Source organism: Alosa pseudoharengus, unplaced genomic scaffold, assembly GCF_046254945.1.
Source record: "Alosa pseudoharengus isolate Yale_2024_CS ecotype anadromous, Long Island Sound unplaced genomic scaffold, YU_APseudo_1.1 YU_APseudo_1.1_scf_14, whole genome shotgun sequence".
Classification (NCBI taxonomy): Eukaryota; Metazoa; Chordata; class Actinopteri; order Clupeiformes; family Clupeidae; genus Alosa; species Alosa pseudoharengus.
Window position 1 is genome coordinate 30,207,952 of NW_027468609.1, and position 27,633 is coordinate 30,235,584.

The 27,633-nt window shown below is 40.8% G+C and overlaps 3 protein-coding genes across 4 annotated transcripts; 2 read left to right on the forward strand and 1 right to left on the reverse strand.

Moving 5' to 3' along the window:
- The first annotated feature begins 83 nt into the window (after positions 1-83).
- Positions 84-11,960, forward strand: dhx29 (DEAH (Asp-Glu-Ala-His) box polypeptide 29). Its single transcript, XM_076284628.1, has 27 exons — positions 84-613; positions 749-819; positions 934-1,047; positions 1,151-1,280; positions 1,436-1,578; positions 1,699-1,839; positions 1,927-2,053; positions 2,237-2,395; positions 2,675-2,843; positions 3,072-3,192; positions 3,472-4,110; positions 4,615-4,758; positions 5,128-5,304; positions 5,640-5,780; positions 5,944-6,088; positions 6,397-6,517; positions 7,046-7,130; positions 7,214-7,302; positions 7,439-7,567; positions 7,719-7,794; positions 8,048-8,272; positions 8,419-8,555; positions 9,165-9,255; positions 9,553-9,858; positions 10,321-10,452; positions 11,261-11,357; positions 11,642-11,960. The coding sequence occupies exons 1-27, from the start codon at positions 451-453 to the stop codon at positions 11,695-11,697; spliced, it is 4,128 nt and encodes a 1,375-aa protein (XP_076140743.1). The 5' UTR covers positions 84-450; the 3' UTR covers positions 11,698-11,960.
- Positions 11,961-13,496: 1,536 nt separating this feature from the next.
- mcidas (multiciliate differentiation and DNA synthesis associated cell cycle protein) lies at positions 13,497-16,481 on the forward strand. The gene is made up of 5 exons (XM_076284629.1): positions 13,497-13,845; positions 13,953-14,013; positions 14,436-14,545; positions 15,497-15,607; positions 15,792-16,481. Exons 1-5 carry the CDS (start codon positions 13,795-13,797, stop codon positions 16,461-16,463), a joined length of 1,005 nt encoding a protein of 334 aa, XP_076140744.1. The 5' UTR covers positions 13,497-13,794; the 3' UTR covers positions 16,464-16,481.
- Positions 16,482-17,171: 690 nt separating this feature from the next.
- On the reverse strand, positions 17,172-26,364 carry pstpip2 (proline-serine-threonine phosphatase interacting protein 2). Of its 2 annotated transcripts, none has more exons than XM_076284631.1 (15): positions 26,238-26,364; positions 25,114-25,214; positions 23,002-23,076; positions 21,886-21,920; positions 21,662-21,768; positions 21,313-21,375; positions 20,505-20,603; positions 20,100-20,145; positions 19,904-19,983; positions 19,487-19,585; positions 18,721-18,817; positions 18,212-18,284; positions 17,810-17,844; positions 17,609-17,680; positions 17,172-17,383 (listed from the first exon to the last, which is right to left on the reverse strand). In XM_076284631.1, exons 1-14 carry the CDS (start codon positions 26,268-26,270, stop codon positions 17,625-17,627), a joined length of 999 nt encoding a protein of 332 aa, XP_076140746.1. In that variant the 5' UTR covers positions 26,271-26,364; the 3' UTR covers positions 17,172-17,383; positions 17,609-17,624. The 2 variants fall into 2 exon arrangements, with proteins under 2 accessions (XP_076140746.1, XP_076140745.1); XM_076284630.1 differs by having other exon boundaries at positions 17,172-17,427.
- Between the last annotated feature and the right edge of the window lie 1,269 nt (positions 26,365-27,633).

Below are 27,633 nucleotides of genomic sequence, written 5' to 3' on the forward strand. Positions count from 1 at the left end.
ACGATTTTCATAATTCTTTTTCCGGTTAATCATTTCCGCTACGGCAACACCAAAAGTTCATTTACAGATGCTAACCCTATGATGCCAACATATGTGCAGATAACGCAGACATTAGCACCACATCTACTACCTTGATTTGCTTGTGTATGAGGCAGCCAAAACAGTATTGGCTAAAGTTGTCTGACAGGATAGTTTGTCATCGCACGTGGTAGTTTAATTTCAATGTGTTCCATCGGATTTTTCATTGATAAAGTTATCTGGACCTAGCTCTACATCTCACGAAGTTAGCTGACAAGCTAACAAGCTTGGACCGTCAACTTCTGTTGGCATTTTGACAGCAAACATGGATGTTCCACGTTTTGTATTCCATTTTTTGCTTTGAATTGCAGAATTGCTGAGTGTCCACGTTCCTAGTGTGTGTGTTGTTTTGGCAAGCGAAATCGCTGAAATATGGGTGGGAAGAAGAAGAAGTCGGCTGGTCCTCCAGTAGTCCCCTCAGCTGCTGCAGTGAATAAAGTCCCTTCTGCAACTAATGGAGCAGCTGACCCATCTGCGGGAAAGAAATCTTCAAAAACGAACATAAAACCTGCTTCAAACGAGAGCAAACCTAAAGGTAAACCACTTCTCCGCTGACGTTTTTTGACAATTTATCCAGCAAGTCATCGTGTGGTATAGGCAACTGACTTACTGGCTGTCATGTATGGGGAGATACATTTGACATTTGACATCTCGTTGAACTTCTTTACAGCACCAAAGACATATTGCCTCTCAAGTCCCCAAGTTGACAGTGGAGTAGCATCTGACAAGTCCATTCTCAAAGTAAGGTCATCTATGCATTGTTGCTTGTGTTCTGAGGCATTGTGGCTTTTGTATTGCCTCCATTCATTAACACTTGCTTAACTTTATGTAATGTTCTTTCCTACTGCTGCAAAGGTTGTCATCCAACCAGACCTGGAAAAAAAAGTTATCAAACTGATCAATGACTATAGGCAGGAGTATGGGGACAGAGGTCCAATATCTGGACGAATCACCACCAAGAAACTTCTGGTGAGTGAATTTGACCTCTGCTTACAGGGTTTACTTGCTTTCTTTGTGTGTGTGTGTGTGTGAGTGAACTTCAGTGTAAACCATTTTACAATTCTGTTCCTAGGATTTGTATACAGCCCTACAGAGGTTCCATTTTAAGACAGAACATATCGAGGAGGCCATGAAGAGCAGTATGCTGTATGGAGGGGATCTTCATTCAGCACTCGACTGGTTGTGTCTTAACCTTAAAGATGGTAAAGTACAAACGACATATTGGTGTAAATGTTTGTATTTCCTGTTATGTCCAATTCTTTCACATCAGACATAATTTCTTTCCCTTGTTGTAATCATTCTTTCTACCTCTTCTTTCCTCTCTCTCTCTTTCTCTTTTTCTTGCACACACAACCAGAGGAGCTCCCTGAAGGCTTTAGTCAGAGGATGCACGAAGAGAACAATAAATCCAAGCCTAAGTTCCAGCCCCCCAAAGAGGACAATAAGCCCCAAGCTCCCAAAACTGAGGCCAACAAAGAAGTTCAACAACAGAAAAATACAGTAGGTGCCCTCGTCAAACAAATCACACAAAGGTACATTACCCCACGTGTAAGGGAATTACACTTTCCGTAAAGATACTGAAAACCTCCTATCCACCATTGTTGTTTTTCATGTTGCTAGGCTCCAGCTAAAGATAGCAAAGCAGATTTGAAGGAGTGGATCTTGAGATACGCCGAGCAGTCAAGCGAAGAGAGTGAAGAAGAAGAGGAGGAGGCGGGCGGTCCTGTACGCAACCCTGAGCTGGACGAGAAGTTTGATCCCGTAAGGCTCGTTGTGATGGTTCTCTTCAGTTGAAGTTACCATCTCCACCTCTAATTTGACCTTAATGTATGTCATTGCGATTGGCAGAATGACCGGTACCTGGTGCTTACCGCACAGTTGTATGACGCAAAAGAAATGGCTGCCGCAGCCAAGGCCAAGAAGGATAAAACCGGACAAAGGACTGCCCAAGACAGAATCAGGGTCATCCAGCAAGGTTTGTAATGAACGTGGATCATCTGTGGGTTTTCTTTATGGATGTAATGTACATCACATACTCTCTTTCAATGCATATATTGATGGTCTGTAGATCATCTGTAGATTTGATGATGTAGGGGCTTACATTGTAGGCTAATGCTTAAGCAATATAATGTTAGCTGTTGCCATGTGCTACTTACAGAAATGAAGCCTCTGGAAGCTCACCCCATGTTCAACCCAGCTATTAAAGTGGTGGACACACCCAAGGAGGATAAGAAGAAGCCTGCTCCTGTAACAGAAGGGAAGGAGGACATCAACTTTAACCTTTTTGAGCAAGCTGAGAAGCAAGCTGAAAAGCCAAGTGAGCTCAAGCTGATTAGATAAATGTGTTTGGAGATTACTGGTCAAGTTGGACAATTTATATAATGAATTTATATAATGTAAAGTCACTGAACTGAGGTCTCAATGCCCAGATGATGCCAATGTCGAACCCAAGAGACTGCTACCATTTGTTGTGAATTAAATCTGAGTCCAATATGTTGTTAGTATTCAGGCCATAACAAATTACATTAACAGCAACCTTGTTTGTTAGTGTTGCACAGTTGTACAGCTGTTCTGATTTGTTCTTTATTTTTCACAGAGGTGAAGAAGAATGAGCCAAAAGATATCCGCAACTTTGACTACACAGCACGTAGCTGGACTGGAAAGTCTCCAAAACAGTTCTTGATTGACTGGGTTCGGAAAAATCTTCCCAAGAGTCCGCCACCAACCTTTGAGAAAGTTCAAGCAGGCAGATATTGGAAATGCCGGTATGTACTGTCATCATTTTGTCAAGCCTGCTTTGTTAGTGTTATTGTAAAATATGACCAACAATTTTATTTATCAGCAGTATTGCAAGTGTATGATTTATCTCTTCCCATCTGTTTTTCTTTTCTGTAAAATAATGTTTACATATACCCATTGGGATGCAGTGATTAAACTCGTTTGGAAGATAAATCCTCTGTTAACATAAACCTTTCATTCCTCTGTTTTAACAGTGTGCGTGTAAGGAGACCTGATGATGTGCTGGAGGTCTGTACTTCTATCCTGACAGAGGACAGCATGCAAGCTCAACACCTGGGCGCCACACAGGCCCTCTATAATCTGATCAAAGGACAGGTAAGTTGCCCAAATCTCCTAGCAATATTATGTAAGGGATAATGTAAAGTCTGCCGGTCAGTATTAGAAAATAAGTCCTGACTGGGCAAGCAGGACCCCGATGCAGTCTATGCTCCATAAAAATAGTCCATAAATATGAGGTATGGCAGAGTTCTTAGTTATTGTTCCTGTGTGGAGAGCTACAACATAATGGACCTCATCCACTCCTATTTTATTTTCATTTTATGTATTTTATATTCTATATACAGTATCTCATTTTATATTTCTCCATGTTCTCAGCCAGTGCACCAGCTACTACCGCCCACCTACCGCGACGTGTGGCTGGAGTGGCGGGACAGCGAGCAGCAGCAGGAGGAGGAGAGCCGCACGGCGGCCAACAAGCCTCGTGACCAGTTCATCGCCCGCCTGCTGACCCGCCTCAAGCAGCAACAGCAGAACAGCCAGCCCTCCCCACCGACCAGCCCAGAGCAGCCCGCCAACGTTGGCTCCGCCGACGAGCCCGAGGACACCTGGGAGAGCCTGGCCGGCGAGGACGCCGACGGAGATGCTCCCGGCAGGGAAGCGGCGACGAGCAAGGACGCGGAGGAGGACGAGGCCGGCCGGGCTCTCCTGCAGCGTCTGCGCGCCTCGCCGCTGGCCCAGAGGCTGCTGGGAGAGCGCGAGCAGCTGCCGGTGTTCCGGGAGCGCGAGCGGCTGCTGGAGGCGGTGCGCCGGCACCGCGTGCTGGTGGTGGCCGGCGAGACGGGCAGCGGGAAGAGCACGCAGGTGCCCCAGTTCATCCTGGAGGAGGCGCTGCTGGGACAGGGAGGGGGCAGGCGCTGTAACGTGGTGGTGACGCAGCCCCGCAGGATCTCGGCCATGAGCCTGGCCAGCCGCGTCAACCAGGAGCTGGGCAGCGACGACAGCCCGGGGGCACGGGTGAGCAGGCTGACGTTCATGTTTGGGATGGGATTTGGGAATCCTCGATTTCTGCTCCATTTCAACCCTCACCCTAGCAACATCCTGGATACCGTCACCTAGCAACATCCTGGATACCATTCTTACTATATTGTGCATGTTGCTAGGATGGTATCACAATGAAATTAATTTTTACCATGTTATCCCATCACATATGGGTGATTCCAAAGAAAATTTAGGGGGGAAATGTAGCTGGAGCATTGATCTTCATTTTCAATGTTACTGATAAGTACCATGCTAGAACTTTCTTGCTCCTGCTATCTATCCACCTTTGGTTCTTTAATGTTGCTGTCTTAGTCTGTCCTTTAGTCTTCCATCCTTGTGTTTCCTTCTATCCTTCTAAATATTTTCATTCATGTTCTAACCACATTACATAGAATCAAACTATGTTCTGTTTTGTATGACCATGTTTTGGTTCTTGTTTTGTTCTTGTTTGGGTTTTAAACTGAGGATCTTTGTTTCCAGACATCGATCTGTGGCTATCAGATCCGGATGGAGAACCGCTCCGGAGACTCCACCCGCCTGCTGTACTGCACCACTGGCGTTCTGCTGCGTAAGCTCCAGCAGGACCGCCTCCTCAACTCAATCACGCACATCATCGTGGACGAGGTCAGGGCCAGTCACCAAATCTTCATGGTCAACCTATAGTTAGTCATCATTAGTCACAGCATTGATGGTATCATGTTCTAGAATAATGAATTATTCTTCTAGAACTAGATAGATAGATAGATAGATAGATAGATAGATAGATAGATAGATAGATACTTTATTGATCCCCAGGGGAAATTCAAGCTACTATGATGAGGATAATTGAAAATAAAAAAAATCCATACTCTCAAATGATACATTCTTTTGTTATTGACCTGAATGTACACTGGTTGACAGTTTATACCACTGTCTGCTACATATTTTTGTCAACGTGTGTCAGTTGCAGACTTTTCATGCCCCCCCCTCCTCTTTGTCTCTCCACCACTGCAGGTCCATGAGCGAAGTGTCCAGTCGGACTTCCTGCTGACCATCCTGAAAGACCTGGTGCTGAAGCGCTCCGACCTGCGGCTCATCCTGATGAGTGCCACGGTGGACTGCGATAAGTTTGCCAGCTACTTCAACCGCTGCCCCGTCATCACCATCCCCGGCAGGACCTTCCCTGTCGAGGCAAGCCCAGCCCTGAGGGCCAGGGGACACACACACATGAATCCTGAAGATAAACAATGTTTTTTTTGTCTGGGGACATACCTCAAAGATGGCGCCTCAGAGCAAAATTACATGTCTCATGTTTGTTCACTGACATCGTTCAATTGACCGTATAATACACTGTCTGAAAGTACTCTTTACTCAGATAAGAGTCTAAGATATCTTACTCATACTTTGTTCTTTTCAAAACAATCCCCTGCAGAAATTGTTTATTTGCCTGAGTGACTGGTCCATTATTCATGATGTCAACACTCTGAGTGGGGCCTCTCTCAGTCTTGTGCTGTTGTTGTGTCCAGGTGTTTCACCTGGAGGATATTGTGGAGGAGACGGGCTACGTTCTGGAGCAGGACTCGGACTACTGCCAGAGGTTCCTGGAGGACGAGGATGAAGTCAGTGTCAGTGTCACGCAGAAAGGAGGAAAGGTCTTCCAGCACCAGGTTTGTCTCCCATTGCGTGTGTCCTTTTTCTACCAGCCTACCACAGCGGGTCTCACTCCCATGACGCAACATATCCTCTGCGGACAGTGAAATGGACACTCTTCCATCTGTCCATCGAGACTGGATCTGTGAGACAGGCCTGTATGTGCTCTGCTGTTCTCAGGAGGTGATTCCGAAGGACTCTGGTTCTGGCTGGACTCTAGGCCCCGACCTGGACCACTTCAGTAACCGCACCCGCCATGCCCTGCAATACATGAACCCCTACAAGATCAATATGGACCTGATTATGGACCTTCTGGCCTACCTGGGTGAGGGATCATTGTCAGGCTGCTGTTGAGCATTCTCTTGATCATGGGGTCGAAGTAGAATTTGTTCAAAATCAAAACGTTACCATTGCATGCTTTTGGTCATTATATTTTAGCGGTTATAGTGAGATTTTATCAGCCTGTGAAGAAAGCAGTGTATGTTATTTAGGTTTTCTCATTTAAAAAATCTCTGCTGTAGCAGGTTAGTGCAAAATAGCATGCATTATGAAATACAGCACACGGTTTCCATGTCTAGGGAGAGATGTAGCTTAACAAAACTGTTTTTAAGCTCAGTCTACATTACTCTGCAGACAAGGCTCCTCAGTTTACAGAGGTGGACGGCGCCATCCTAGTGTTCTTGCCGGGTCTCGCTCACATCCAGCAGCTGTATGATCTTCTGTCCTCGGACAAGCGCTTCCGTGCCAAAGACAGGTCATTTTTTGTCTTACGCACATTCATCAAAATATAAACCCATCTGTGCTCTCTCTAACTATGCATTATATGGACAAATGCCTGCCATTATACCCACAGGAACTTCAATGACATCCCATTCTAAATCCAATAATTGGTCTCCTGTGTGTAGCTATAACAGCTTCCACTCATCTGGGATGGCTTTCCCCAAGATTTTGTAGGCTCTGTAGGAACTGTTGCCCTTTCATTCAGTCACTGATGTTGGGCAAGAAGGCCTGGTTTACACTGTCTGTTCTAGTGCATCCCAAAGGTGTTTAATGGTGTAGAGAACCCATGGTTTGTTCTTCCGTACCAAAATCACGTTTGGACCTAGCTTTGTGCAATGTGTGCATCACTGTGTAGGCGTGTTTTGTCCATATAGTGAATAGTGTCAGCTCTGACATACTGTTGTTTGTAGTTGTGAACAGCATCACCTTTTTTGCATGACCGTGTGAAGTTGTATATATCTGGGTCTGATGTGTTTCACTGCATCATGACATTATTCCACAGGTATAGGCTGGTAGCCCTGCACTCCACACTGTCCTCTAAGGATCAAGCAGCAGCATTTACAATTCCCCCTTCTGGAGTGAGGAAGGTACTGCAGCTTGTTTCATATTAGTGTTATTGTTCACTATCTGGTTTTGGTGTGACATGTTTAACAACACCTTTTTTGGACAGATTGTTCTCTCTACAAACATTGCTGAGACAGGAGTCACAATTCCAGATGTAGTGTTTGTGGTTGACACTGGCAAAACAAAGGAGAACAAGTAAGATCAACTTTTTATTATTATTTAAGTTAGGAATGTAAACTTCAGTTCCTATTTTGTTTACCAAATAGGACAAACACAAATAGGACAAACAAATCAAACATTTCACAAACAAACTAATCTCTTTATTCTCCAGATACCATGAGAGCAGCCAGATGAGTTCTCTCGTGGAGACCTTTGTGAGCAAGGCTAGCGCCCTCCAGAGGCAAGGAAGGGCAGGACGTGTTCGCAAGGGCTTCTGTTTCCGCCTATATACCAAATATAGGTTTGAGACACCTGTTTACAATCACTATAGCTAAAAGACACCACCCACCAACCAGTAACTCTTTGTCTGATGTAATAGTGTTCCATACTACTAACTGTTATTATTACTGGTGTATACCTCTGTTGTGATGTTGGTTTGCTCTCAATCTCAGATTCAATGGCTTTCTGGAATATTCCATTCCTGAGATACTGAGGGTGCCTCTGGAAGAGCTGTGTCTTCATATCATGGTAATGTTTCTGTAACTTGTGAAATGATGTAAAACAAACAGTAATAGTAAATCAAGTTATCCAGAGATGGATAGATGTATATAGTATTGTCCGCTTGTTTGTAGTTACAGTCTTTACAGAGCCTCACATACCCACACACACTTCACACACTTCACACACATCACACGCACATTTACACCTTCACGCAACCACACATTTCCGGGGGCCTAATGCACGTACTAAAATATGCACACTTCCCTCCTTAACCTCGCAGAAGTGTGAGTATGGGTCACCCGAAGACTTCCTGTCTCGCGCCCTGGACGCTCCTCAGCAGCAGTCTGTGTGTAACGCTGTGAGCCTCCTGAGAAAGATTGGTGCCTGCCACCCGGAGCAGCACATGCTGACCCCTCTGGGTCACCACCTCGCTGCCCTGCCCGTCAACGTCAAGATTGGCAAGATGCTCATCTTCGGCGCCATCTTGGGCTGCCTCGAACCCATTGTGAGTTCCAGTATATATTCCAATATGTTACATTATTTTCTCTGTAACTTTTTGGGAGATTTATTTACTGATTTAGGTATTTGTTTTGGATGACCGTACTTTGCCAAGCACAGTGAACAGAAAAATATTATTTTTCTACCCTCCAGGCAACAATAGCAGCAGCAATAACCGAGAAGTCACCATTTGCTACTCCCATGGGAAGAAAGGAGGAGGCTAACCTGGCTAAAGCGACACTAGCAGTTGCTAACTCTGATCACCTCACCATGTACAAGGCATACCTGGGGTATGCAGTCGTGTAAATATTTTGTCAGAAGCAAAGTTAGTAGTAATTCATGATAAGTAAGTTCCAGTGAGAAACGATTACTGAAGATAAACATACCGGAAATTAGCCTTTTTATCCATGTAGGTTATGAGATATTTTCCCATAATCTAAGGAAACAACAAGGCTGTATACTGTCAGATTCCATTGCCAAAAATCAACTGGTTTTGAAATGTATTCAGCATTCAAGTGTCTTTAGTTACAAAATAGTTACCAAAGAGATTTACTGAAACATTTGTCACATTACTTCTTCAGTAGTTACCAAGTAGAGCACACAGTGTACTTAATATGATTTGTATTTGTTTTTATCAGAAGAGACTGAATTTGGAGTGTTCCACCAAAATGGAACATTTAATTGATTGATGTGCATAATTTTGTGTTGATAAAGAAAGATACAATCCTTACTCTGAACTGGCCATGGTAAGAAAACAGAATAGAAACAGAGAAATAAACAAACTTGTAGAATTGCACAGCTTTTTATGAGTACAGCTTTGTGAATTCTCATTTGAGCTTTGATACTTTTTTGTTTTTTATGTCTAATGTCATTTTTTGGTCATGGATTTTTTCTCTCAGATGGAAAAATGCATGCAGTGAAGGAACCCGAGCTGGCATGGCGTATTGCAGAAAACACTTCCTGAACCACACTGCCCTCATCACCATTGAGGTATTTCTCATGATCCAGAAGAAATGTGCTGTAATATTGAAAGTTTCCACTGAAGAGCCTGAGTAAAAGGGTCAAAGAGTTTACAAGAACAAAGTGTAACATGAGCTGAAAGGGCCAGATTCCCCTACATGGATTAAGCCTAGTCATAGACTAAAAGCTTGTTTCAGTGGAAATCTCCATTGTAGTTCTCCACGTAGAGAAAACCGGCCTTGAGTTTCACAAGCATTTGGCCAGCATTTGTCCATCAGTAGCTATCCACCATATGTGACCCTTCTCCCTCCCCATCCATCCCTTTAGGACGTGAAACAGGAGCTGACGCGAATGGTGGAGCAGGCCGGGTTCTCTCGGTCCTCTAAGTCTCGCGGCGGGCATCCCCAGGACAAATCCGAGGGGCCTCTGTCCAGGAAAGAAGTCTCGCTCCTGAACGCCGTGCTGACCGCAGGCCTGTACGACAGCGTGGGCCGCATCCTCTACACGCCCTCTGTGGACGTGGAGGATCGCGTGGCCTGCTCGGCCGAGACGCCGCAGGGGAAGGCTCTGGTCCACCCCTCCTCCGTCAACCGCAACCTGCAGACCCACGGCTGGCTGCTCTACCAGGAGAAGGTGGGTTGCTGTCATGTATATTCAGATTTTACATTTTCTTTTAGCAAATAAGATTTCGTTTTGTCTAAATAAATGAGTACACTTAAAATATACCACAGCATCTTCCATCACTAATAAGTCATCTTACTTTAAAGTTTACATTTATTAATTTAACAGCCTTTATCCACAGTAATTTACAATATTTACAACAATAGTTTCCAACATGGGTATAGATTTTACCAGTACACTAACTAAAAAATAATGATGGAATGCAATTGCACTTTATGTGCACTATGTAGGATAATAAATACTTTCTTCTTCTTTTAGTGTAAATTACAGAATGCCATTATCCGTTTCCTTGTTTGTTCCTTATAAGTTATGTCAGCATTCAATATGCTGGATCAGAGTACAGGAAGTGTTTCTACCTGTTGACTTGACTTACAGTAGAGTAAAAAGGTCTTTGTTCTTTGGTGTTATTTTCAGGTCAAGTACTCAAAGGTGTTTCTGCGAGACACCACCCTCATCTCTCCCTTTCCCATGCTGCTCTTTGGTGGTGACATCACCGTTCAGCATCGCGAGAGGCTCATCTCGGTGGATAGCTGGATACACTTTCAGGTTTGTGAATCATTTTCATGCCATTCAAACAGTTTGAACTCTGTCAAACTCTGACCTAAGACTATAGTTTAAATAGTTCTGCTCCATGCAGTATTGCCATATGCATACTGCCATATGATCTGTACTTTTCTTTTGTTCTTTTCCCAACCCACTCACATGCCACCCCTCTGCACTTTTGGTGGTGCTTAACTGTATGTCAGGTTGATTGAAAATGGTGTATTGTTAGATTCCCAATTACTTTTCCTTACCTACAATTTTGTTCTATGTTATTGTACCTCATTTAAAACTGAATTGAACAAATGAATGTAGAAGTTAATGTTGTGCCTAAAAGCTGCCAGATCTAATGAAGTGGTTATTTGTGCCTTGCTATGGCTGTTGCAGTGTGAATGCATTAAAGCAACACCGAAGAGTTTTTTGTACCATAAAATAATGTTTCCAGAATTGTTTCAGTGGTTCATCAACTCGTAACAGGGTGAACAGCACTTCTAAATTCGCTTCGCAGCCCTCTATCGGCTATAACCACACTATGTAAGTTTGCCAGATTGCGGATCTGTAGTTCGATGGAATGAGACATAAGAAACTACAAATTTGACTTGCTTCTGATCTCGCAATGCATCATACTTTCATAAAATCATGTAACATACTCTACCTTGTCTGTGGACATTGTTATTTGCAAAGCCAGTGCTGGATAAATAGCATGTGTGCGACAGAGGAAAAGTGCTTTGGTGTTGCTTTAATGGAGGTGTTTGGTTGGTGAGGTTGGTGATTTTACATAGTCAGTTTACATTTCCTGTGAACCATTTCACAGGCCCCAGTGAGAATCGGAGTTATCTTCAAACACTTGCGCTGTCTAATAGACTCCCTCTTGGAGGAGAAACTGCGAAACCCCAAGATGAACCTGGAAGGTACTCCAATGCACCATGGCACCTTTTGTTTGTTATTTATCCTTTACGCCACATTCCTTACATTTAATTTGCTTTTTGGACTCGTAAGAGCTGTGGTGGGATTGATTTAAGCTATTATTGTCAGCTGTATGTATTGTCTGCCTGGTTGCAACCTAAATTTGTGAGATTACAGTGTGATTAGGCTAGGCATGTGGGACATGTATTTAAAGAAATAGATTAAAATAAAATATGTGAGTTTATCTCTAATGCCTGTAATGCATAGATATGCTTTGCTCTTTCCCCAGATGAGAAGACCATACACATTATTACAGAGCTGATAAAGAGCGAGAACATGATCTGAATATGATCCAAGACGAGATCTCACCAGATCTTTACTGATCTCCCGGGGGCTATGAAAGACTGCTCGACTCTATGGAATGATGACATTTTGGATTATTTGACATGATGGATTGTTTGACTGTAAGGAGTGACAGATCTCAAGAGGTCTTTGTGGGAAATGACTGTGTCATAATTATCCAGAGAAAGACAAAATGCTGCTAGGCCTTGTCTTCTCATTTGCTCTCTTCTGCTGCCAAATGGGAATAAAAGAATTTTAACAATTCAGCAGTGTGTTTTTAGAATGTCATGGAATTTAGACAAAGGATTGTGTGGTTGCATTTTAATGGTTGTGTTTACGACTACATGAGACCAGGCAATGTCTTGGGACACTACACAGCCCCATCCAGACGAGGACTTTTTAAAGCAATATGAAGTGCATTATATCATAAATGTTTTCTAAATTACATAAAACATTGAACTAGCAAAGCAATCTCACCTCTCTGTCATATGCAGGATGACTGTTGTTGTTGTAATGTAATGTTAGTCTTTAAGTTAGTCTTTAATTCTTCCATGGCCATAAACGGCATTTAAACGGTACATGTCAACAATACTCATTCGGTTTATTTTCAGCTTTCACCACATGTGTGCTGAAAGACTCAAATAGTAAAACGTGTCTTAATCGGTATTATGTGGTTTTGAAAAGTTTTACACTTTTCATTGAATCAGATTACAATGGCTACAGCTGCAAAGTCTTCTGTTTTTGAAATGAGACTTGATTTACTTGAAATTCACTGTTAAAACCTTGTATCGTATTTGTATATGGCTAGCTTCATGAATGATAGTATATCACATACATTTTTCCCCAGGAACATGGAAAGGGAAATGTTTATACAATTATGTATAATATAATTAGTCTGAAGAGAATGTAAAAATTGGATAACATGCAACACTTATATTATTACTAAAGAAGAATCCATACAAGTGGAGACAATTTTCAGACATTGGCAGTAAGCCATCCTTCACAAAAGCCATTCCTCAATGCCCATGCTGACTTTAATGGAAGTATTTCATCAATCTCCATATATTTCTGCTGTCTTTACTTGTAACACATCCTGTATGGCATTGTGTACTTTTGAGTGTGTGGGCTGGTTTGCATTACCAACTTTATTTCCTGAAGGAGAAAGCTAACAACTCTCAGAGCATGGTGTTTGACTTCACATGGCCCATTGTGTCCTGTCTAGGCTTACAGCAAACAGCTTTCACCGTAAATAGCCTACTACTGACCTGACAATAACAAACTGATAGATTGAAACACAGGTGTGTGTGGGTGGGCTTTTCCTTTCTCTTGATGCATTTCCTTCTCAGTCAGCAGAATATGGCTGAGCATGGATATGAGTAGGCTAGCCTGGATATTAACATTATTAATCAATAGCTGACCAGAAATGCAACCAATTATTTGCAGCTGCACAGCCCCTCATCCCACCCCCATCAGTCTCTCTCTGTCTCTCTCCACTAGGCTACTCACAAAAAGGCTTTAGGGTGAAATTTGAGGATGAACCCAAAATCCACTAAAACTTTTGATTGTGAACCTAATGTGGCCTTCTCTAAAGTTTTGAATGTGCATGTCCAACAGTTCAATGTTTCAGTAGCCTAGGCTTACTCTTAGGCTAAACATTAAATTTCACCCGAAAGCCAGATATCCCTAACTTTTTGTGAGTAGCCTAGTAGGCCTATATGAAGATGAAGTTATCGGTTATTCAGAGATGTTGATTTGATCTAGATTTTCTCATAGCGGTCTGGATGTAAACATTGTTAATTTAGAACAAAGAGGACGTGGAATGGTAGCAATGCAGGCTGCCAGGCTCCCTCCAACGTGGAAGTGAAGTGGCGCTTAAAACGTCCGCGAGAAATCCACTGGCGCTACTGAGCGCGCGGGGAGTCAAGGCACGCGACGCCAAACTTACCTGACAACAACTGCTAAGTCGTAACCTGGTCGTAACCCTATGGTCATAACCCCGCGTAGCTTACTCATTCACGCCCTCCAGCTCCAGTACATCTCGCTGCAGCCTGCGGGAAGGCAGCATCATTCCACTGCACAGATTTCACCACACAGACCGCAATGCATACTTGCCTCTATACACACGTGCCTTCTTATGATACCAACCCTCAGGTAGGTATAACACAGCCAATATCATATTCACTTGCACTCAATGTATATAATGCGTGTAACATAAATTGTTTTACTAGGCCTAATGTCTTATGTTGTTGTTTTTTAAGCGAGACAATGAAACAATCGTCGATTCCTTTGAAAACGATGCCATTCTTGAATTCATCACAGGTAAGTTTATTGTGAGCTTAGGTTAGCCTAGGCCTACATATTCTTAATATATTTCCAACTCATAGCCTGCATTGAAAACACCCAATACAATACAAGGAGTGCGCTCAAGTGACACAAGATGTACAGTAGGGTAGCCTACACATATTTTTTTAAATTTTATTTCTGTCGTAACATTTTGTAAATGACTTATCCTAAAGATAGCCTAGGCCCACCATAATAGGCCTAGGCTATCACTAAAACATTTCGGATTAAAGAGGCACAGGTTCTATAGGCTACTACACTAACATGTCTTTTTTAGCAATAAGCTGGCAGGATATTACAAATATTTATGTTTATATTATTTATAAATGTTTTTAAATGTAAAAAAACAAATGTTACATGAATAAAATAAAAAGTGGTATGTTATGGATTTTATTATTTAGAACATACCAAGTGGATGCCTAGGATCTCGATGGATGCATCAGATGTTATCAGTCTGGATGTTGCTGTGCAGCCAACAGACCTTGTTGATAGCCTGGAACTGAACAGACAGGTAAGGAGGAATTTAGACAGTAGGCCTATGTGACAACGTCTGTGTGTGTGTGTGTGTGTGTGTGGCGGGGGTGGCACTGCTGAAAATAATTCTGCTAGTGCACCTTTTCAGAACTTCAGAGAAACATCCAAGAGAATTTCCCAATAGTGGATTTTCTTGTCACTTTTGGTTATATGACAAAGAAGAAATGTTTGTTCAAAACAAAGAGGAAACAGTGAGCTCTGATGATCATCCTGTAGACATGTGAAAGCACATTTGAGTCAGTGTACATGCTGCAAGTCACCCCTCCTTCCTCTTTTTACCCTGGTGAGTTGACCTCATTGGTTTACATAGCCTAAGTGAGGACAAAAGGGACATTCTATGGAAATACCAGCATTGCTTACAATAGTCTTTGTCTCTTCAACTAGATGTGATGTTCATACGTGTACTGGTAATTAATTAATTAACATTTAATTTCTCAGAAATATAAAATAAAAATATAGTCTGACCATATGTCATTACAGTTCTCAGTGTTTACCATATGCTTTATTATTTAAAAAGGAATTCCCACTGGTGTTACATAATGTATTTTTCGAAATGCAGGCATGACGTTCTGTGTGTAACCAAATATACCAAATTCAGTAAAGGCTAGGCCGCTAGGCTAATATAAGTAACACAGGTATGCTTAATTTGGCCAGAACTGTTCTTATTCTTTTTTGCCCACACTATGGAAACCACCAACTTTAGCAAACACAACTGTCGGCACCATTTTGTGAAATTGAACAGTCTTTGTAATTGGGAATGCAACACATATGGCAGTACAATGGCACATGGTTATTGATGGACTATTGGACATGACTTTCGAATGCAAAAACAGAGTGTATTGACTATTGCTGCACCCTTTCATGGAACCGAATGTGAAAAAATCTCCAATGTATGTGTCACTGGGTAAATCAATGGCATCTTCCACAGTTACACACTACTTTGCAGAGGAAACAGGATGAGATATCTGCACTGAGGGAGAAGAATTCACAATTAAAAGAGCTGGCCAGGCAGGCAGAGCATCTGGCCCATCTACTACATGTAAGACAAATGGTCCTTTACAAATAATGTGTAATACAAAGTTACAGTACACACTATCACAAAGCTAAGATCTTAATAACATGAGCTTCTGTGTAAATCTGATGTTTCATCACAGCTGATATATTTGCATTTGTTTTTGTTTGCTGTGTATGTATGTGTGCATGTGTGTGTGCGCATGTTACAGACCATTACACCATCAACAGGAGCAACCAAACAAGCCGCTGCATGCTCACTGTCATCATATGGGTTGGGTTACTCATCAACTGAGCAGCATTTACGCAGGTTGGATAAGTGGGTGTGCACCGCAGCATATGACTCACAGGACACAGAGGTCTCATCAGCGCCGACACAGACAGACCAAACACCTGAATGTCTAAAACCTGGACCTGCAAGCCCACGCACTGGAGTGAAAAGATGTCTGTGGCCCAGTCAGGATGATTCTGGATCAGCCGGCGAACATTCCAGCTCCGCGGAAGATGCAGTAGTGTTTCAGAGGGATGCCAAGCGGAGGAAAGATGACCAAGAGCTACTCCAAGCTCAGCTGCAGCAGTATCTTGAGGATATTGAATGGGATCTCCAGCAGGAAGATTCAGTAGTGAGCCAAGAAGACCAGACAGAGGGACAAAAATCCGACCCGATCAATATTTGCGGAAGTTTCCAAGGGCTCCAAATAGTGAGAACCACTCTGTCAACTGACACGGACTCATCAGAACGGGGAGAGCCTATGTGCTTTAAGACCTCAATCAGAGAACACAGCACCATCAGAACCCGTGTGTTCCCTCACGGAAAGAGCTTCACGTCTCCCACACCAACAGGTGGCTACAGGTTCCTCTGGATACCCACAGAAAAATCATGAAAGGAGAAATAAAAATCAGGTGTTTATTGTTTTTACTTTAAATATATGAATAGTATAAAGCATTATGTTATAATACATATGTTATTATGTATTAAGGAGAAGGTGGTGTGTACAATTTGGCCTTCATCAGAACTACAGATGAAACATCAGGTGCAGTTCCTTGATTTGAATGACTCAGTTAAATTACAGACCCTTTTTGTACTACTGTAGAAGTTTGGTAATATTCCAGACATTATTACTGGGGTAATTTACGAGATACACTTTTGGTTCCAAAAGTGCTAACACTAAGCCATTGGGCTGATACATAGACTGATAGCGTGAACTCGATCAAGGGAAAAAAGCTTCTGGGGGTGTGTTTGGCTCGCGGTCATCATGGAAATTACCCTAGGGTGAAATTCACTCCGAACCATTGCTTTAATAAAGAGCTTCAGAATGTAATAAAATAAGTTTTGTATTACAAGTTTGATCCTATGTCTATTCACTTCTCTATGTAAAAAGAAAACTGACCTTGATTCCTATTTTACAAACTTGGAGACCAAGTCACCTTACGCATTGAAGGAAAAAAACATAGATTAGTTAAGGCTGTGGTAAATACTGTGACAAATTCCTGCTGTCTTCTGCTCTGCAGTTGCCATTTCGGTCAACATTTTCCTGTATTCTCCCACTACTGACCTTTCCTCTTCCAGAGGACAAAAATATGACAAGGAGTCAAATCCAGTGTTTTTATTACAATGTTTGCAATCTGTCAATAAATAATTTACTCTTACATTTAGTTCTAAATTATGTATTCCATATTTACAAAATCACTCCACTTCGTAATCAAAAGCCAAAAGCATTGTTTTTTTCCCCAACAGAAGGGATGATGACTGTCACAGCGCTCTTCAGTAGGTAGAAACCACAAACAGAACCCAGATGGTTTTCTGGTGATTAGAACCATACAGGGATGAAGTGTCATTCAAAAAAGCTAAAAAGAGAAGCACATCAATGCAAATAAGGATTGTAACAGAGGAGTGCATAGATTAAAATACCACTGACTAAATGTTAGCAGCAGGCTCTCCTTTAATGTTATATTACATAAAAATAATATACTATAGTATAATATAATATACTAATATAATATATTATATAAAATAATATACACGCACATATAACCATTAGTGATCAGTATCGTATGGTGCTGTAGCTTGGGTCTGTCACGCTTGAGTAGAGAACATCACCTGTGAGAACATTAAAAAGAAACTTAGAATCAGCAGTAAAATAAAGGTCACCTCCCACTCAATTCCATAGCTGGAGTCATATATTCAAAGCACAAGTGAAGTACAAAATCTAAAACAATGATATCATACCTGATGCATTGCTGTCTGGAATGGGTGGCATCCTTCTGTTCCATGAAATAAACAAACAAATAGTGAGGACACATGAACATGTTTATACAAAAAAAAGAACTCTGAACACTAACTGCCCATCGCTTACTTGTTCTTGCTATTGTTAAGCATGCATGCTACTAAAAGGAAGTGCGTATTTCTGTGTGTGTGGGAGTTTGTGAAGCTAAAAGCTGGTTAATACTGGTTAGAGATATAAATAATAGATAATGTTTTGGTGTTAGGGTGTTTGTTATTCTATCTATAAAACCCACTTGTAGTAAGTGGTCAGTGCAGTACAGCATGTTAATTTTTCTGATGCATGGTCTGAAAGTCTGAAAGACATTGAGGGCAGCAGTGGCATGTGTTCTCCATCTGTCCTCTCACCTGGTGATTGGAGGGGGTTGGCGTGGCGGGGGGGCTCTCTGGTTGCTATAGAAATTTTCATATGGTATAGGTGCTGAGAGTAGAACAGAAGCATTGATGTAGTCACTGGGCACGTTGAATTGTCACACTGTAAAATGTGCTAACCCCATGCATTTCAAAATCACACGTTGCACCATGTGGAGAAATTACATCTCAAGAGCAACGGCATTCTGAACAAAGACAGCTAATGAAACCACGTTTACAGAAGCAGAAGTCACAGAGCGTTAATCCTAATCATAATACACAAATGAAGGGGTTCTGTATTTAAGGTTAAGGACTTTTTTGAAGGGGTTTTGTTTCATTTCTCTAGGAACAGGAGGCACAGAAACATAAAGGATAAAGAAAAACTGTGTGAGCTAAAACCTAGTCACAGTTATGGCAAGTAGAACACATAAAGGGGCACACAAGGATTACAAAAAGACTGCAGTAACTAGCCTATGTTGTGGAATTGTTTAAGAGCTCATGTCTACCTGGTGGTTTGTCTCCAGTTCTCCTGAGGTTGATGAAGTGCTCAATGTCTTCCTGGATGTTACATTGTTCCAGTGACTTTCTCACCTCTTCATACAACTAAATCCCATAGTACACAAAGAAACAGGTTCACTCAAAGATGACTTCTCAGCCATCTCTACTAACATGTGGCCAAGACATACTACATGGTGGATGTGACATCACTTTGTTTACATTCCGGTGATTCTGGTTTGGCTCTGTAATTTACAGAATGCTGACATACACCATCTGCATTTGCTTTCCTTATTAGGCCATGTGCTGTCTGATAGCTGTGTCTATGGAACAGTGATTTGAGTTTAAAACAGAAACAAATTCATCTTCATGATGAATTCAGAATCTAAATTCACTTCATCTAACAGAAAAATGCTATACCATCTGGAGTTATACGACTATATATGACACATTACTTTTCTCATGTAATGTCCACATTATCTTACAGTATTTCCACCTATGTCAACTGAACCTATGTAGGGATATACAAGGTCTATAAATCATATAGGAAACATAATATTTGTCATGTAAATCTCTGTCATGTACTGTACATCTCAATATGCAAGGTAGGCCACATATAGAAAATGTATTTTTTCTATGTTACTGTACATGAAAGGGGCATTACTGGTATGTGTGTTAGCACTGTTAACATACATACTACATAAAATGAACATTTGGGTTTTATAGTGAGAGCTGCAGACAGCAGAAAGCTTCAAAACAAATGTTTGACAGACAAACCTCATCACTTGTGACACACTGCTGAGAGAGCTGATTGAGATGGGTCCACACCATGTTCCTGACAGTGCTGATCCGCTCCGCTTCCTGGTTCTCAAAGAACTATGGATGGTAAACCATAAAACACACAAGCCAAGTGTGTTTCAAATATTGCTGATACAGTTCAAAGTGCAGTTAGTTAGGTGTAGAGCACATCTGTCAGAGAAGCATGCAAACATCCAATCTATGATACACTGATGAAGTGCAAGAATGATGTTTTACAGGGTCTGCCACGTTTATCATTATTAAACGTGTAGGGCAGCCTATTACACATGCATACCAGTTAAATTAATAATTGTTGATAGATTCATATATTTATATCATAGACCTCCTGTTGAAGATCTCTGCTTTAAGATATTACTACATTTTAAAATCTCTAACCTCACATGCTTTGACATACTCGTTCTGCCATTCGTCCCTGAGCTTCCCCAGCGAGCACACGTTGCTATTGTACATGTTGTCTACAAGTCAAAGGAAAGATAATACTTCATTTATAATGTGGACACAATTCACAACATGTTACTGTTAAGAATATGCACCTGTTTAAAACTCAATGACTCAACTGGTAAGCTCTCACCTGCTTCCTCAGCTGAATTCTTGGCTTGCTGTGCTTTTGAATACAACTGAAATGCAGACAAATATTACAACAAACAAATTATCACACAGTAAATGACTTATTCAGTATTTCAAGAACAATGATAACACCTGGGCAGCTTGTTGGAAATGCCAACTGCATTCATTAGTGTGAAAATAAGCATACTCTGTATCATGAATATTATGTGAATATTGCTGAATTATTGTGGCAAGAGAAGTAGGCCCTACATACTGCCTTCCTGAATAAAAAAAAAAACCTCGGACCAGAGCCCATCCACTATGAATAATGTCCATATAAAGTAGGCCTAAGCTGTTTGTAAAATGGCAGGTGATCATCTTTTCCATGACCACTGTTGTTGTTGCAGCTTGGTGTAAGTGTGTGTAGTACCTTCTCCTGCTGTTTGGCGCTGCTTGTGGTGGCACTCCTGTTCATGTTTTGCTCAGCCTCCTCTTTGTCTCGGCACTTCAGCTCATAAGTCTTCTTGGACTGCTCATTTGAGACAGGGAGTTGGAATATGCAAGCACAAAAGGGTTGTTATTACATTAAGCAGACAGTGATTTAAACACATGTAAACATTTCTATGTTATTCTGTCAACACTGACAGAAGGAATAAATGGGAACAAAACAACACTATGTACATCACGTTATTTCTTAATAGTTTGGTTCTGGCTTATGCAGACCTTCCTCCACAATTTGGCATGTCTCTGAAATTGCTTAATCACTTTACCGATGCCACAAATGAACTCACATCATTGCGTGTATGGCAGTTTGTGAGATGAACTATCTTCTCTATTATGAGCAGTTCCATAAAAACCACAGAGCAAACAAATGCACTGCAGGCACGCACTGACTGTTCTCCATAGTTCAGTCACAGAGGGCACAAAGAGGAACCCAAAATTCAATTCCTCACCCTTCTCTAAACAGAAGTAACCCTAAGCTTGACGGAGCTGTTTCATTTTCTGAACTTATGTGCATAAACTAAACTAACATTAAATGGACCCAGAGGCAACTATGTTACTGACAGTGGTAAGGACAGTTTTCTCCTTTATTGCTTACTTCCTGCTGGTTAAAAGAGGTTAAAATCTTTACTTCCTCCATTTGAATTGCTGCAGACCAACACTTCCCTTTAATTAAGAGGTTTATGTTAGTTGCCATTAGCACTGTGTTAGGCTATGTCAGTTCAGATATATCTTACCTCCATGGTTTTCTTGTATTGTGTGGTCTTCTGCTTATGTAGGCCATCCATCTGATGTTCTAGCTTAAGAAAATACAACACACACTCAACTGCACTGCAATATTCTCGGATGTTTTTTGAAGAACACATCAATGATGAAAACTAAACTAGACTAAATTTTTCAAAACAAAATGCATGAGCCATAGTGAAAAGAAGGCAATGGTTTAGTCATATGTGGTTTCAAAATAGTTAATGGTGAGTTGCTTTTCTGCAAGCAAGATACCCATCTGGTCACTAAATATGCTACAGTACATTTTTAATGGTCTTATAGGTCTAAGTTAATGTTGTGGTTTCACTATGGGACTGGTACCTTTTTTCTGGCTTCTTTCTGTTTCTCTCTGAAATCCTCCAGCTTTTTTGCTTCCTCTCGTATGGTGTGAGCCAACTGAAGATGGGACAAGCCCACATTTTCGGTTTCTATGAAAGATATGTTTAGATACCTTTTTTTATTTGTTTGAGTTTGGGTTCAAACGAGAATGTTCAGACTTGTCTGAAAATCAATTTATAAGATCAGAGAGAAACTAGATTACTTACGTAACTTAAAAACATCTAGGGATCGCTTTAGTGTACTGCAATGACCAAAACACATGCATCTCAGACCAGTATAAAAACTACTGCATTTACATAATGGCACTACTATACAACACTCTTCTAAAATTATACTACTGTGGTCCTTTTAATTTGCTTCCATGAGTCTTCAGATAAAAACACATGAGCAAATTTAGTGTCTTCCCCCGTACAACAACACAATATAATGGTCTATTTATAGCTATACAGTATGGCTTCACAGAGGCCCAGTCACAGAGGTCACTGTGTTTGTCCAAATTAATTTACAATAGGGCAATGTGATATAAAAATGTAAATACACTGAACGCTATCTTACTCATAAGCAATTCTCTGTTATGGCTATCTTGGCAACCATCTAACCCAACAAATGCCAAGGGAACTTCCTGAGCTGAACACCCACATTTATATAGGCTAGTTAATCAGATGGCATGAATACTCCCAAGGGTTAGTCTTAATACTTAAGTTGACATTTCATACTTTTTGTTGAATTATTATACATCAGAAAAACGCAAATCTTAAAAAAAATCTATACATTTATGACAAACGTCACATAGCCGTTTTGCAGGTTTGCCCATTTGCAGATTCAGTGTTTTCCAAGCAATAGCTTTTAAAAGCTCAGCAGGTTTATGGTAAATGTGTCTTGTACCATTACAAAAAGGAACTTGACAGATCACATTTTAAGGTAAAAAGTTAAACTCAACCACTATTACTGCAGACTACCATACAATGGCTATCAATTGTCTTATACATTTTAGTTGATACATTATACTGTATAAACTATAAGTGTTATGACAATGACTTGAATGGTACATACAATCCACTGTACTAGATATAAAGTAAATATCAGGAGATTGTTTTTCAAACTCATTTTACTATTCATTCAGCCTTCATTTAAGTTGTTTAATAATTAAATCATTAAATTGTGTGAAACATCGTCATTGTTATGAAAGTCCAACTCTCTTAAAATGATGACACAGCAAAGTTTTATCACTTACAGTACATATGGTAGGCATAATTGGACGATTTGACTGAAGTTCACTTCCTGCATGCAAAACATATTTGATAGTGATCTGCATTACTTACTTCATTTCATTATGTCCACACACTTTCTTTGATAAACCAAGAAGCTCCTTTGCGTACTTCTCCTCTATTGTGGCTCTAGTAATAAATCAGATATTGATATGTTATTTAGATTAGATTAGATTAGATTAGATTAGATTAGATTAGATTCAACTTTATTGCAATTGTGCAGAGTGCAAGTACAAAGACAACGAAATGCAGTTTGCGTCTAACCAGAAGTGCAAAAAAGCAGAAAAGTGCAATGTGATATACAGGTATAGACAGGTGGTGCATAGACAGGACAAGATATATTTATTTCCCTGTGGCATCTTTTCCTACATGTTCTATGAAATCACATGGTCTAGTCTAGTGAAATAAATGTCAAGACTCAATACTCGTAAGACTGCACTCTGATAATAAGTTCCCCATGCATTACTATTACTATTTATACATGTGGTTAGACAAACAGATCAAGATTAACAGAGTTTCAAAAATGATGCATCACCATGGCTTTTGCCATGACCAATGCTGAAAAGCAGACATGTTTGGTTACTTGCCCTTTGGTACAGATATTGCTATGATTACTCCTATAAAGCTTTGCTTTAATATATTCACTGAAGCTGGTCTGCTCGTCTCTGCTTATTAGCAGTTTGCAAAAATCACAGTGGATGAATATCAGTGAAAATTTGCAGAATATAACCTAGAAAAATAGCATGTCGTTGTTCCTTTGCATTGCATTACATTATGCAACAATTCACATTATGTATATTATTCTGATTTAAATATCAAATTCCAAGGTAAATACAATGTTATGGTCCTTAAAGGATGGGAAAGCAAACAGAACATTGTTATATTAGACCTTCATAAAATGCAAAACTATGTACAACAATAGAAGCAAATATAGCTAAGCTGCAGGCAGCAATAATGGGGCCAAGCAGCCCAGCGCAACTCGTTGCTATTCAGATGCTATACATCAGACACATGGCTCTCACATCAGTAAGTATAAGTATATATACTCTTTTTATCCCGTGAGGGAAATTTGGTCTCTGCATTTATCCCAATCCGTGAAACACACTCAGTACACAGTGAACACACAGTGAGGTGAAGCTCACACTAATCCCGACGCAGTGAGCTGCCTGCTACAGCGGCACTCGGGGAGCAGTGAGGGGTTAGGTGCCTTGGTCAAGGGCACTTCAGCCGTTCCTACTGGTCGGGGTTCGAACCGAGAACCCTCCGGTTACAAGTTCGAAGCACTAACCAGTAGGCCACGGCTGCCCCCAAGTGTGTCAAGCAACTAAATGAATATAGCGAATGGATCAATTCTGATGTCACAAGTTGGCTATGTACCACGTTTAGTTTTGATACATGAAAGCGTTGCAGAGACATGAGTTCATTCCCTGTTTGGGGATTTCGATTGGTTGTAACAGGCAAATGTTTTCTAAAATGAAAAATCTATTCAATAACTTTAGTGAGGCTTGGTCTAAAGATCATCTGAGCCAAATTTGGTTGTGACCTGTGAAAACTTTTTAAGGTTTTCAACAAAATCCAATATTGCCGCCAGATCAATCAGATCAATTGGGTTGGGTTGACTTTGACCCCCCCCCCCACACACACACACACACAAAAAGTTTCATCACTCTGTATGCTATGTATTTCTTCACTCATCATGCCACTTACAGTATTGTAGGCAGTATACAGTAGGCTAGTGCCTTCAGGCAGTTTGAAAGGACATCTAGATGAGTGTTTTTGGTTATGTAAAGCAGAAACACTCCTACCCCAACTGGGCAAATAAAGAAAACAACCTGTATACCGTGAGAGTCATAGCCTACTTCACTCTAGCTTTTCCCGTCCTCATAACCTTGATTAAATCTTTCCTGGATTAATCATTACAAGCAAATTTGAACTCAAGGGTAAGGTTCCACAAGGAAATGCATTTCAAAGAATGGACTATACAATTAGTGAAGTAACCTGAAAAAAGGAACCAATGTAGAATCTCATATTATGCTCATTAATTGACTGACAGAAAGCTGTAAATAAACCGGAGTTAGCTGTGAGTGCTAATCTGAGGAAATACTGCTCAATGAAAAGAGATATTCGAGGATATACATGTGGGGGTGGGGTGAGGGGGAAGCACACCTTGCTTTCATGAAGTCTTCAATCTCTTTGCAAGTCCTCCTGCCATCATTCAGATGCTGAATAATGTTGTCATAGCCACCAGTGCAGGTGATGTCAGTGTTCTTGTGAATGTCAGAGAAAACATGTGACAGTCAGGAAGATTGCAACACCACATTTTGAAGGTGGCCACAGACATCAGTAGCATAGTCTAAATGCTGAGAAAAAGTCTTTATGTGATAGGCTTTTGATTGGGCTACAACAGCATTTGCACTATCTTGTAGAATCCATTAGTAAACTACATATCCAGTGCTTCTAGTTCGAAGGCTGTCACTTTCATTTTTGAAAGGACATTGAACACTTTCACATTCGGAATTTTTATTTCCGAAGTTAGTGAGCTACTGTCGTCGGAATAATATTGAACAACTATTTGTCATTAGGCTTACATTGTGATAACATTTCAATAATTCAAGAGATGCTCTATTCCATGAGGCGGCCTACAGTTAAATACACTCAGTGTGAAATAATGATCTTCCACAGTCTTTAAGAATCCCTGTAATTTTTAGTCCCAGGCATGTAATCTGCTCTGAAACCACACCAACGTCTTGGGGCCAAAAATCAGCTTCTGTTTTGTTTTTAAAGAATATCCACCTATCTCACGCACGCATTCAATAGCCTTCAGACGAATCCAACAGGCAATTAAGTGACCGGAAATATCAATTAACAATGGTAATCACGAGTATGGTTTTCTTTTGTTTAGTAATCCGGCGGAAATGGATTTATTTACCGGTTGCAATCATAGACATAACGATTAAAGCATGTGAAGCGCACGCGATTTGTGTGCTTTGGAAGCACTGTTATGACAGGCTGACCACTAGTCTCGCACAGATTAGGCGATGTTTCCTCATATGAACTCTGGAGGACAATGTGTGAAATACAAGGAGAATATTAAACTTATCAAAAGTAGCCTACCCGGTAGAATCCTATCGTAACATGAAAGTATAGGCTAAGCAACACATTGGCAGATGTGATGAAAGAACACACTTGACTCAACATCTGTGACAAACTAGGTAGCCTAGGGTGTGCAATCAAGATTTCCGACATGCCTTCAAACCCATCTAAATGTCAGCCTACAGTCAAAAGCTTACCCAAAAGTTGTCTTTGAAATGAAGTTCTCGCATTCTACACGGTGACCGTTCCTTCTTTGAGCTTCAATAACAGAACACGTTATGTCAAATGACTGATGGTTCTCACACTGCCGTGTTTCTCTTATGAAGGCGACATCACATGCTGTGGGTTGCAGGGTCCTAAAGACCTCCTAAGCAATGTGGGCGTGTGTTCATGTGCATTTACAATAACATGGATCAAGTTGATTGGTCATAATATCCAAGCTTTGCAAAGTGTAGTTAACCTATAATAGAACTATTCGTTTCAACTTGATTCCATAAGGAAACTTAGACTGAATGAACCAAGTGAGAACTTAGACTATACGGCCTAAATATGAAAGGGGATTTCATGTTGAGGAACCAACCAATTCTTGTAATAAAAGGGTTATGAATGCTGACGTATTAGTTGGTGTTGGTGCTATGTCGCTTAAAATTACATTCCTGCCCACCCTTCAAGAATTTGGCATATGCTGTTGCATGCGTGCAGACAGCAGGCCTGTGTAAACATAATTCAGTGTCTGGAAATAGCACTTTCCAAGACAGAAGAATTTCAGACCTTATTCTTATAGGCCTACATATCTAAAGTTCGACTGGCACCACATATTGGTAGTCAGACATAGTGAATAACTATTTGTTACTATATATGGCATTACAGGTCACTCCAACACCCCGCCCTTTACAGAACTCTGTTGACTGTTATTAATCAGACATGACGTGTGTAAACTTGGCTTGAGTGTGTAGCAGAACATAGCCTGCATGAACAGGTAGTAGCCTACTTCTACTCTGTAACGGCCCCTGATTATATCTTGTCATTGAATATGGTGAAAAGTAGACACCATCTCATTCACAATGTTGAAACACCACTCATGTCATGTCCACCCTGTGAATCATGGTGTTGTTCAAGTCTTCCACTGACTATCAGTCACATTGTGATTCTGTCATGATTTTCTCCATGGAGATGCCAGTGCAACTTTCAAAGAGAAAACTGTGATGTAAACTGTGTTGCATCTGCAAATTTCTAAATTTCTCAAAACAAGAGCATGCTGTTCTTCAAATCGTTCAATCTTTGCCACACAAAACGTTTGCATGTAGCACCACCTAGAGTTGAAAAGCAGTAACTGTTGAGAATAGAGGTTTTTGTAAAGGAGAGCATTGAATTTCTTTGCGGTACAATTTCTTAGTTGTATTTTAAATGCACCACTAGTGGTTGCTGCTCTTTGGAATAGGGGAAGCTGTGCATAAGCTAGCATACAAATAGTAAATTATTAAATTAATATTTTTAAGGTGCTATATTGTTCTTTGAGGGAAAAAGTTATCCCACAATCCAGATTCGACCAAACAGTATAGAGTTGAGACATGGTAGCTGGCTTGCCTACAT

What these genes read in the sequence shown, in the direction of transcription:
- pstpip2 (XM_076284631.1), bottom strand. Translation starts at nt 26,270, where the DNA reads ATGCGAGAACTTCATTTCAAAGACAACTTTTGG. An exon ending in AGTGTGTCACAAGTGATGAG is followed by an intron (nt 18,818 to 19,486) that starts GTTTGTCTGTCA and finishes TATGGGATTTAG; the next exon opens with TTGTATGAAGAGGTGAGAAA. An exon ending in TCCAGACAGCAATGCATCAG is followed by an intron (nt 17,681 to 17,809) that starts GTATGATATCAT and finishes ATGTTCTCACAG; the next exon opens with GTGATGTTCTCTACTCAAGC.
- dhx29 (XM_076284628.1), top strand. Translation starts at nt 451, where the DNA reads ATGGGTGGGAAGAAGAAGAAGTCGGCTGGTCCTCCAGTAGTCCCCTCA. An exon ending in TGGACGAGAAGTTTGATCCC is followed by an intron (nt 1,840 to 1,926) that starts GTAAGGCTCGTT and finishes TGCGATTGGCAG; the next exon opens with AATGACCGGTACCTGGTGCT. An exon ending in CGCCTATATACCAAATATAG is followed by an intron (nt 7,568 to 7,718) that starts GTTTGAGACACC and finishes TCTCAATCTCAG; the next exon opens with ATTCAATGGCTTTCTGGAAT.
- mcidas (XM_076284629.1), top strand. Translation starts at nt 13,795, where the DNA reads ATGCATACTTGCCTCTATACACACGTGCCTTCTTATGATACCAACCCT. An exon ending in CTTATGATACCAACCCTCAG is followed by an intron (nt 13,846 to 13,952) that starts GTAGGTATAACA and finishes TTGTTTTTTAAG; the next exon opens with CGAGACAATGAAACAATCGT. An exon ending in GCCTGGAACTGAACAGACAG is followed by an intron (nt 14,546 to 15,496) that starts GTAAGGAGGAAT and finishes CATCTTCCACAG; the next exon opens with TTACACACTACTTTGCAGAG.